Below are 12,255 nucleotides of genomic sequence, written 5' to 3' on the forward strand. Positions count from 1 at the left end.
ATAGGCGAAGAGGCGGCGTCAGAAGGTCAACGAGGAGACGACACAACAGGGGGGCGCGGGCCCCCCCTTGGCCGCGCCGGCCTACTGTTTGGTGGGCCTGTGGCCCCCTCTGGCGGCTCTCGGGTGTTCTGGAAGCTTCATGCAATCCTAAGATGCTGGGCGTTGATTTCGTCCGATTCCGAGAATATTTCCTTACTAGGATTTCTGAAACCAAAAACAGCAGAAAACAGCAACTGGCCCTTCGGCATCTCGTCAATAGGTTAGTTCCAGAAAACGCATAATAATGACATATAATGTGCATAAAACATGTAGATATCATCAATAATGTGGCATGGAACATAAGAAATTATCGATACGTCGGAGACGTATCAGCATCCCCAAGCTTAGTTTCTGCTCGTCCCGAGCAGGTAAACGATAACACAGATAATTTCTGGAGTGACATGCCATCATAACCTTGATCATACTATTGTAAGCATATGTAATGAATGCAGCGATCAAAACAATGGTAATGACATGAGTAAACAAATGAATCATAAAGCAAAGACTTTTCATGAATAGTACTTTCAAGACAAGCATCAATAAGTCTTGCGTAAGAGTTAACTCATAAAGCAATAAATCAAAGTAAAGGTATTGAAGCAACACAAAGGAAGATTAAGTTTCAGCGGTTGCTTTCAACTTATAACATGTATATCTCATGGATAGTTGTCAATGCAAAGTAATATAACAAGTGCAATATGCAAGTATGTAGGAATCAATGCACAGTTCACACAAGTGTTTGCTTCTTGAGGTGGAAAGAGATAGGTGAACTGACTCAACATAAAAGTAAAAGAAAGGCCCTTCGCAGAGGGAAGCATTGATTGCTATATTTGTGCTAGAGCTTGGGTTTTGAAAACATAAAGAGAGCATAAAAGTAAAATTTTGAGAGGTGTTTGTTGTTGTCAACGAATGGTAGTGGGCACTCTAACCCCCTTGCCAGAAAAACCTTCAAAGAGCGGCTCCCATGAAGGACGTTATCTCTACCAGCAAGGTAGATCATCCCTCTTCTCTTTTGTTTACACATGTATTTTAGTTTTATTTATGGATGACACTCCTCCCAAACTTTTGCTTACACAAGCCATGGCTAATCCGAATCCTCGGGTGCCTTCCAACATTCACATACCATGAAGGAGTGTCTATTTGCAAAATTAAGTTGCTTACTGATGAATTAGAGCAAAACATGTGAAGAGAATTATTAATGAAGGTTGATTAATTGGGGGCTGGGAACCCCGCGCCAGCTCTTTTTGCAAAATTATTGGATAAGCGGATGAAGCCACTAGTCCATTGGTGAAAGTTGCCCAACAAGAATGAAAGATAAACACCACATACTTCCTCATGAGCTATAAAACATTGACACAAATCAGAGGTGATAAATTTTGAATTATTTAAAGGTAGCACTCAAGCAATTTACTTTGGAATGGCGGAGAAATACCATGTAGTAGGTAGGTATGGTGGACACAAATGGCATAGTGGTTGGCTCAAGGATTTTGGATGCATGAGAAGTATTCCCTCTCGATACAAGGTTTAGGCTAGCAAGGTTATTTGAAACAAACACAAGGATGAACTGGTGCAGCAAAACTCACATAAAAGACATATTGTAAACATTATAAGACTCTACACTGTCTTCCTTGTTGTTCAAACTCAATACTAGAAATTATCTAGACTTTAGAGAGACCAATTATGCAAACCAAATTTTAGCAAGCTCTATGTATTTCTTCATTAATAGGTGCAAAGTATATGATGCAAGAGCTTAAACATGAGCACAACAATTGCCAAGTATCAAATTATCCAAGACATTTTACCAATTAATACATGTAGCATTTTCCGTTTCCAACCGTATAACAATGAACGAAGCAGTTTCAACCTTCGCCATGAACATTAAAAGCTAAGAACACATGTGTTTATACGAACCAGCGGAGCGTGTCTCTCTACCACACAAGCATTTTTTCAAACAAAAACACAAACAAAAGCACACAGACGCTCCAAGTGAAGTACATAAGATGTGATCGAATAAAAATATAGTTTCAAGGGAGGAACCTGATAAATTTGTCGATGAAGAAGGGGATGCCTTGGGCATCCCCAAGCTTAGACGCTTGAGTCTTCTTAAAATATGCAGGGGTGAACCACCGGGGCATCCCCAAGCTTAGAGCTTTCACTCTTCTTGATCATAGTATATCATCCTCCTCTCTTGACCTTTGAAAACTTCCTCCACACCAAACTTAAAACAAACTCATTAGAGGGTTAGTGCATAATAAAAATTCACATGTTCAGAGGTGACACAATCATTCTTAACACTTCTGGACATTGCCCAAAGCTACTGGAAGGTAATGGAACAAAGAAATCCACCCAACACAGCGAAAGAAGCAATGCAAAATAAAAGGCAGAATCTGTCAAAACAGAACAGTCCGTAAAGACGAATTTTATTGAGGCACCAGACTTGCTCAGATTAAAATGCCCAAATTGAATGAAAGTTGCGTACATATCTGAGGATCACTCATGTAAATTGGCATAATTTTCTGAGTTACCTACAGAGAATTAGGCCCAGATTCGTGACAGCAAGAAATCTGTTTCTGCGCAGTAATCCAAATCTAGTATGAACCTTACTATCAAAGACTTTACTTGGCACAACAATGCAACAAAATTAAGATAAGGAGAGGTTGCTACAGTAGTAACAACTTCCAAGACATAAATACAAAGTAAAAGTACTGTACCAAAATAAACACATGGGTTATCTCCCAAGAAGTTCTTTCTTTATAGCCATTAAGATGGGCTCAGCAGTTTTAATGATGCACTCGCAAGAAATAGTAGTTGAAGAAAAAGAGAGCATCAAGTGGCAAATTCAAAACAAATTTAAGTCTAACATGCTTCCTATGCATAGGAGTTTTGTAAATAAACAAGTTCATGAAGAGCAAAGTAACAAGCATAGGAAGATAGAACAAGTGTAGCTTCAAAAATTTCAGCACATAGAGAGGTGTTTTAGTAACATGAAAATTTCTACAACCATATTTTCCTCTCTCATAATAACTTTCAGTAGCAACATGAGCAAACTCAACAATATAACTATCACATAAAGCATTCTTATCATGAGTCTCATGCATAAAATTATTACTCTCCACATAGGCATAATCAATTTTATTAGTTGTAGTGGGAGCAAATTCAACAAAGTAGCTATCATTATTATTCTCATCATCAAATATAGGAGGCATATTGTAATCATAATCAAATTTATCCTCCATAACAAAGTGTACTAAAAGACCAATATCATTATAATCATCATAAATAGGAGGCAAAGTATCATCAAAGTAAATTTTCTCCTCAATGCTTGGGGGACTAAAAATATCATGCTCATCAAAGCCAGCTTCCCCAAGCTTAGAATTTTCCATATCATTAGCAACAATGGTGTTCAAAGCGTTCATACTAATATGTTCCATAGGTTTTTTAATTTTCGCATCAAACCATCCATGTCTTAAATCAGGAAATAGAATAAGAAGCTCATTGTTGTCCATTATGCCTAACTAGTGTAAACAAGAAACAAAAAGATGCAATTGCAGGACCTAAAGGAAATAGCTTCGAGCACACACACAACGGCAATGAGAAAGTACTTTACGGGACCGGAGTATGAGTGCCTTTTACCTTTCCTCCCGGCAACGGCGCCCGAGAAAAGTGCTTGATGTCTACGGGTGCTTCTATTCTTGTAGACAGTGTTGGGCCTCCAAGAGCAGAGGTTTGTAGAACAGCAGCAAGTTTCCCTTAAGTGGATCACCCAAGGTTTATCGAACTCAGGGAGGAAGAGGTCAAAGATATCCCTCTCATGCAACCCTGCAACCACAAAGCAAGAAGTCTCTTGTGTCCCCAACACACCTAATAGGTGCACTAGTTCGGCGAAGAGATAGTGAAATACAAGTGGTATGAATGAATATGACTAGTAGTAACGGCGCCAGAAAAGTGCTTGCTGGCGTGCAGTTGATGGTAGTAATATTGCAGGAAGTAAACATGCGAGAACAATGAAACAAGCAGCGATAGCGATATTTAGGAACAAGGCCTAGGGATCATACTTTCACTAGTGGACACTCTCAACATTGATCACATAACAGAATAAATAAATAGATGCTAGACTCTACACCCTCTTGTTGGATGATGAACACCACTAATTGTGTAGGATTACACGAACCCTCAATGCCGGAGTTAACAAGCTCCACAATATTCAATGTTCATATTTAAATAACCTTAGAGTGCATAACAGATCAACATAACCAAACCAAGTACTAACATAGCATGCACACTGTCACCTTCACACTACGAAAGGAGGAATAGATCACATCAATACTATCATATCAATAGTTAACTTCATAATCTACAAGAGATCACAATCATAGCCTACGCCAAGTACTACATGATGCACACACTGTCACCATTACACCGTGCAGGAGGAATAAACTACTTTAATAACATCACTAGAGTAGCACGCAGATATATTGTGATACAAAACACATTGCAATCATAAAGGGATATAAATAAGCACTTCACTATGCCATTCATAACAGTGAATAAGTATTCTGTGAAATATAGCCTAAGAGACCCACACGGTGCACACACTGTCACCTTTACACACGTGGGACAAGGAGTCTCCGGAGATCACATAAGTAAAACCCACTTGACTAGCATAATGACATCTAGATTACAAGCATCATCATATGAATCTCAATCATGTAAGGCAGCTCATGAGATTATTGTATTGAAGTACATAGGAGAGAGATTAACCACATAGCTACCGGTACAGCCCCGAGCCTCGATGGAGAACTACTCCCTCCTCATGGGAGACAGCAGCGTTGATGAAGATGGCGGTGGTGTCGATGGAGAAGCCTTCCGGGGGCACTTCCCCGTCCCGGCGGCGTGCCGGAACAGAGACTCCTGTCCCCCAGATCTTGGCTTCGCGATGGCGGCGGCTCTGGAAGGTTTCTCGTACCGTGGCTTTTCCGTATCGTGTTTTAGGTCAGGGACCTTTATATAGGCGAAGAGGCGGCGTCAGAAGGTCAACGAGGCGACGACACAACAGGGGGGCGCGGGCCCCCCTTGGCCACGCCGACCTACTGTTTGGTGGGCCTGTGGCCCCCCTCTGGCGGCTCTCGGGTGTTCTGGAAGCTTCATGCAATCCTAAGATGCTGGGTGTTGATTTCGTCCGATTCCGAGAATATTTCCTTACTAGGATTTCTGAAACCAAAAACAGCAGAAAACAGCAACTGGCCCTTCGGCATCTCGTCAATAGGTTAGTTCCGGAAAACGCATAATAATGACATATAATGTGTATAAAACATGTAGATATCATCAATAATGTGGCATGGAACATAAGAAATTATCGATACGTCGGAGACGTATCAGACCTCTACATGGCATAGAGGGAACATGCGTTCGAGACTGGATAGAGCTCTGGGAAATACAAACTGGAGCCAAATGCATAGTGATGTTGCGATTCTTCATCTTGAGTACAACCATTCGGATCATCGTCCTTTGATGCTAGATATGGAGTATTATACTGTGCCAAACTCGCACCACCAGGTAAAATCAGATAAATTTGAAGCAAAGTGGTTCAGAGAGGACAATTTTGCAAAGATTGTAAAGGAACAGTGGGAGGCAGCGGCGGGGTCTGCGGATCTGATCGACGTCCTCACTAAACTGAAAGCCATGCATGCTGGGCTGCATGCATGGGATCAGCGGGCGCTGCGGGGGCCCAAGAAGCGCCTCAGATCGGCCCAACGAGAATTGGAGACGGTGATGAGAGGGCCTATTAACCAGGAGAATGATCAGAGGAAGAAGGAAATTGCTGAATTAATAGAGAAGCTGCTAGAACAGGAGGAAATCCGGTGGAATCAGCGATCTCGAGCAAATTGGCTCAAAAATGGGGATCAGAATACCTCTTACTTCCATAGTTTCGCCACAGCCAGAAAGAAAAGGAATTGCATCAAAAAGATAAGAAACACAGATGGTGATTTTGTAGAAGGTAATGATAATTTAAATCCAGTCATTCAGAACTATTTTACTAATCTGTTCTCCACAGATAATATTGCTGTTGATCCTGGTTTTCTTGAGATGATAAATCCAAAGGTAACTCAACAAATGAATGATGATTTGATGATGTGAAGAAAGCAATTTTTCTATTGGTGATCTTAAAGCCCCAGGGCCAGATGGACTTCATGCTCTGTTTTATAAAAAATTCTAGCACTTGGTGGGGCCTGATATTACAGTGGCAGTGCTAAAAGCTATTAATGATAAGAACATCCCTGATGGATGGAATGAGACGGTGATTGTCTTAATTCCCAAAGTGGACAATCCGGAGGAGGTTGCTCAGTTCAGACCAATTTCACTTTGCAATGTGGTCTATAAGATAATTTCAAAGATGCTAGCTGCAAGACTAAAAGTAATTCTACCTGATATCATTTCCCCAACTCAGAGTGTGTTTGTCCCAGGAAGACTTATTACTGATAATGTGTTGGTGGCATATGAATGTGTCCATAAAATAAAAAATAAAAGGATTGGCAAGTCTGGTTTGTGTGCTGTGAAGCTAGATATGCATAAGGCATATGATAGAGTGGAATGGGATTTTCTGAGAAAAATGATGATGAGGCTTGGGTTTCACTTGGAGTGGGTTGATCTGGTAATGGCATGTGTGTCATCAGTGTACTACTCTGTTAGATTTAATTCTCAGATGACTGATGGTTTTGTTCCAACCAGGGGTATTCGACAGGGGGATCCCTTGTCCCCTTACTTGTTCCTTATTTGTGCGTAGGGCTTATCAAGTTGCTTGTTGCATGTTGAAGAGATTGGTGGCATTGAAGGGGTTAAAGTGTGCAGGGGTGCACCATCAGTATCACACCTACTATTTGCTGATGATTCTTTGATCCTCTTGAAAGCAGATTCGAACAATCCAATCTCCTTGAAGCAAGTGCTTGACTCCTATTGTGCAAACTCGGGGCAGCTAGTAAGTGTGGACAAATCAAGTATCTTCTTAGTCCTAATACACATATTGATGATAGAGTTCAGATTTGTAATACTTTGAATATCAACACTGAAGCTCTTTCTGATAAGTATCTAGGCCTTCCTGCCTTGGTTGGAATTGACAGAAGTGATTGTTTTATGCATCTGGTGGAAAGAATCATCCAACTTATCAAAGGGTGGAAGGAAAAACAACTTTCTATTGGTGGAAAAGAGATCTTGATAAAAGCAGTGGCTCAATGTATTTCGGTATATGCTATGTCGGTTTTCCTGATCCAAAAGAATGTTTGTAAGAAGATGACTGATGTGATAGCTCAGTTTTGGTGGGGTGATGATGTCCATGGTAAGAAGATGCATTGGTATTCTTGGTGGAAGTTGTGCTTTCCTAAGAAGGAAGGGGTATGGGATTTCGGGATCTACACTCTTTCAATTTGGCTATGTTATCTAAGCAAGTTTGGAGGCTCATTGATGACCCAAACTCACTGTGTGCTTACATTTTGCGTGCCAAATACTACCCGGAGGGGGATATTCTCAAGGCTGGCCCAAAAGCGGGCTTTTCCTTTACTTGGCAGAGCATTGTCGCAGGTATTCAGACTTTTAAAAGAGGCTGCATATGGAGAGTGGGCAATGGTGACAGAGTTGATATTTGGAGGGATCCTTGGATACCCAGTAGCCCAAATCGCAATGTTATGTCCCCATGGGGAGATTGTCTTCTTAGGAAAGTTGATGAGTTGATTGATCCAATTTCTGGTACTTGGGACCAAGCCATTCTCCAAGATAATTTCAGCCCTATTGATGTATCACGGATATTACAAATTCCTCTTAATATTGGAGCGTTTGAGGATTTTATTGCATGGCACGGTACTAAATCTGGGGTGTTCTCTGTTCGTTCAGCTTATCATGTTGAATGGAGACGCCAATTTAATGGTGTTACTGTAGGATAACGTAGCATAGAAAACAAAAAATTTCCTACCGCGAGAACGCAATCCAAGCCAAGATGCAATCTAGAAGACGGGAGCAACGAGGGGATGATCAAGACTCACCCTTGAAGATTTCCAAAGCCTATAAGAGTAGGCTCTTATTGCTGCGGTAGACGATCACTTGCCGCTTGCAAAAGCGCGTAGAAGATCTTGATCACGGTGCCACGATCGGGCAGCACCTCCGTACTCGGTCACACGTTCGGTGTTGATGACGACGTCCTTCTCCCCGTTCCAGTGGGCAGCGGAAGTAGTAGATCCTCCTTGGAATCCCGACAGCACGACGGCGTGGTGGCGGTGTCGATGGAGAACTCCGGCAGGGCTTCGCCTAAGCGTATGCGGGAGAGAGAGGTAGGAGGGAACCGCTAGGGTTTGGGAGAGGGGGCGCCGGCTAGGGCAGCCTTGAGGGGTGCGGCCATGGTGGTGTTGTTGTGGCCGGCCAGCCCCTCTCCTCCCCTCTTTATATAGGTGGAAGCCCCAAGGTTTAGGTCAAAGTGTCCGAATAAGACCCCAACAAAAACCTTCCATGTGACCAAACCTAGGGGGAGTGGGACTCCCTCCTTTCCTTGGTGGGGTGGCCGGCCACCATGGTGGGGAGTCCACTTGGGACTCCTCCTCCCTTAGGCTGGCCGGCCAAGGTGGGTGGAGTTCCTCGGGGACTCCACCTTCCATCCTTATTTCTTCCGGACTCTTCTAGAACCTTCTAGAACCTTCCAGAGAAAATACCGGATCATTTTCAAACCTAGAAAATGACTTCCTATATATGAATCTTATTCTCCGGACCATTCCGGTACTCCTCGTGATGTCCTGGATCCTATCCGAGACTCCGAACAAAACTTCGAACTCCATTCCATATTCCATATCTACTTAAACGACATCAAACCTTAAGTGTGTCACCCTACGGTTCATGAACTATGTAGACATGGTTGAGACTTCTCTCCGACCAATAACCAATAGCGGGATCTGGAGATCCATAATGGCTCCCACATATTCAACGATGACTTAGTGATCGAATGAACCATTCACATACGATACCAATTCCCTTTGTCACGCGATATTTTACTTGTCCGAGGTTTGATCATCGGTATCACTCTATACCTTGTTCAACCTCATCTCCTGACAAGTACTCTTTACTCGTACCGTGGTATGTGGTCTCTTATGAACTTATTCATATGCTTGCAAGATATTAGACGACATTCCACCGAGAGGGCCCAGAGTATATCTATCCGTCATCGGAATGGACAAATCCCACTGTTGATCCATATGCCTCAACTCATACTTTCCGGATACTTAATCCCACCTTTATAACCACTCATTTACGCAGTGGCGTTTGATGTAATCAAAGTACCTTTCCGGTATAAGTGATTTACATGATCTCATGGTCAAAAGGACTAGGTAACTATGTATCGAAAGCTTATAGCAAATAACTTAATGACGTGATCTTATGCTACGCTTAATTGGGTGTGTCCATTACATCATTCATATAATGATATAACCTTGTTATTAATAACATCCAATGTTCATGATTATGAAACTAATCATCTATTAATCAACAAGCTAATTAAGAGGCTTACTAGGGACTCATTGTTGTTTACATAACTAGCAAGGTGGCCCTCGCAATGCGAGGGCATCATCTTATTATGTATGAAATGTTATGTTTGTTATCTTCAGATTATTTAAGTTCAAACTTATTTTCCTTTTATTTACCAAACTAAAAGAAAAAATACATGACATTTCAGAAATCGACACATCCGTATGTCGATCTACCTCTTAGTAAGATGACGATGGCAGTATTAAAGTTTGTGATATTCTGAGGGCCGAACGTGCCCGTGTTTGCCCGTGGCGTTTTTCAAAAAGCACCGTTGTACAGATTTAAAGGAGCTTCCAAGATCATGCCACGCCGCCGTTCTAGAAATATCACGTTCGCCAGATTCCATAGTCCTAAAGTTTAAATTAATCATGCATGCATATATTTTATTTCTGAAAACCAAAATTAAACTTAATTTTAATGAGGGTTAGGTCGATGTGATATCTAGTTGGTGAAAATCACTATGGATCATTTGTTACAAATGAGTGATGCTTATTAATTTGTAAATCTACAACTCACTTACATATACATTTGTTACAATCATATTTTGTTAGAGTATGCATGTAGAAACGGCTAGAAATTGAATGGTCTCCCTTTCACGTGTTATAATCGTGTGGAAGTAGGTGGGTACCATTTTCTCACACACGTCCTTCACGCACAAAAAAAAGACCCAAGTCTCACACCCGTATAATTAAAGGAAAGAAAAATTCCTTATCACATATGTAGTGTCAGCATATTATATATATGTACAAAGAAAAAATACACCTTTCTAGATGAAAAACGTCAAAGGCAACGATACAGGTACATGCTTTTTGTTTGACTGCCTCTTTTTTTTTTCTTTGAGAGAGTACTTACATGCAATACGTCTATTTTTATACACGTACATTGTTGTGCGTGAGGTGCTAAGTTGATGGGTCGATCAGCAAAGGGGAAAGGGAAAAAAATATAGAGATAAGTGTATGTACATATTTATGAGCCCATATATCTTTATACTGTTTCTCAAAATAAAATCGAAGAGTCCGTCCAGTACAGAAATGGCGTGAGGTGCCGACGGCCGCCAGCCCACGGCGTAGCCTAGCCTGGCCGTCGGCGCACGCAACGCCGAGGGTTGCCATCGGCGTAGCCCCTCGGGCAAGGTAATCCTCGGGAGGGCCCAGGTGGCCGTCGGCGCCCCATCGGCGTACTGGCCCTCGGCGTAGCACGCCACCCGGCGCCGTCCGTCTGACGGCCATTAGAGCTACGCCGAGGGCAACACCGTCGGCGTACGCGGCCACGTGGCGCGTCCTGGGCGACCATGGCCCCTTCTACGCTGAGGGCCGCACCGTCGGCATAGGCGGCCAAGTGGCGTATCTACACCGAGGGCTAGGCCGCCGGCATAGCCATAGTGTCTGACATCATCCTAGCGGGAAAAGAGCTGAAAAAGTGGACGTGTACTATGCCGACGGCCACCCTCGGCATAGACGTGACACCGTCACGGCTTTGTTAGGGCACGGCCAAGCCGGGGTGGCACCCGGCGGCTATGCCGATGGCTGAGTGTACGCCGAGGGCCACCATCGGCACCTCGTGGCGTACGCCGAGGAGCTGTCTGAGGGGCTGGGTTGGCCGGCCAGTACGCCAACGGTCCCGATATTTCGACGTCGGCACCTCACGCGGTCCTAGAAACCAAATAATATTTGCTGAGAGTTAAGAGTTGTACACTTTCAAAGTCCTCTAAATATAAATAGTAGTGATATATTATTTTTATTTTGTATGCACATTCTACATTTAAAGACATGCCTTTCACGTGTAGTACTAAGAGCTAGTTTCAACAATAAACTTTAGGCCTCTAAAAAGGTGGACGTTGTGTTTCATTATAATACACGGACAATGTTTTTTTTACTCTCAACAATAAATTATAAGGCTCCTAGAAAAAAGATACGTATGAGAGATGGGCTCTTATCTCCTCTCTTTTTTTTAAAACTGTACGGACTGATTTATCACCAAAAGAGAAAAGGAATGACCAGCAGAGAACGGAAACATTAGATTTGGTGGAACGTGATATATTTCTTGCGGGCCAGCAAAGAAAGAGATAAGGAAAGAAAAATAGAGATCGTTTTTGTTTTTGGAGAAATACAAGCTGCACGTCTCATGTCTATTCTAAGAGAAAAATGTGTTTACGTGCCATAAGCATAATGTTATACCCATATATTATTGTGCGTAACGTTTCTTGTCTTTTAATCTCAAACGTTAATATTAAAATCAAAGGTTCATAATATTTTAGCATATGTGGATTAACCTGGTGCCTCGAAAAATACCCTTATTTTGCTTTTATTAATAACATCCAATGTTCATGATTATGAAACTAATCATCTATTAATCAACAAGCTAGTTAAGAGGCTTACTAGGGACTCATTGTTGTTTACATAACTAGCAAGGTGGCCCTCGCAATGCGAGGGCATCATCTTATTATGTATGAAATGTTATGTTTGTTATCTTCAGATTATTTAAGTTCAAACTTATTTTCCTTTTATTTACCAAACTAAAAGAAAAAATACATGACATTTCAGAAATCGACACATCCGTATGTCGATCTACCTCTTAGTAAGATGACGATGGCAGTATTAAAGTTTGTGATATTCTGAGGGCCGAACGTGCCCGTGTTTGCCCGTGGCGTTTTTCAAAAAG

The 12,255-nt window shown here is 42.0% G+C and overlaps 1 protein-coding gene across 1 annotated transcript; it reads left to right on the top strand.

Annotated features, from left to right (window-relative positions):
• Positions 1 to 5,556: 5,556 nt before the first annotated feature.
• On the top strand, positions 5,557 to 6,820 carry LOC127339051 (uncharacterized). Its single transcript, XM_051364950.1, has 3 exons — positions 5,557 to 6,034; positions 6,092 to 6,138; positions 6,254 to 6,820. Exons 1-3 carry the CDS (start codon positions 5,557 to 5,559, stop codon positions 6,818 to 6,820), a joined length of 1,092 nt encoding a protein of 363 aa, XP_051220910.1.
• Positions 6,821 to 12,255: the final 5,435 nt, after the last annotated feature.

The sequence above is a fragment of the Lolium perenne genome, chromosome 3 (assembly GCF_019359855.2).
Source record: "Lolium perenne isolate Kyuss_39 chromosome 3, Kyuss_2.0, whole genome shotgun sequence".
Classification (NCBI taxonomy): domain Eukaryota; kingdom Viridiplantae; phylum Streptophyta; class Magnoliopsida; order Poales; family Poaceae; genus Lolium; species Lolium perenne.

Coding starts and splice junctions, on each gene's coding strand:
- LOC127339051 (XM_051364950.1), top strand. CDS start 5,557: ATGGAGTATTATACTGTGCCAAACTCGCACCACCAGGTAAAATCAGAT. Junction 6,035..6,091: donor AGATGGTGATTTTGTAGAAG/GTAATGATAATT, acceptor TGTTCTCCACAG/ATAATATTGCTGTTGATCCT. Junction 6,139..6,253: donor TTGAGATGATAAATCCAAAG/GTAACTCAACAA, acceptor AAAAAATTCTAG/CACTTGGTGGGGCCTGATAT.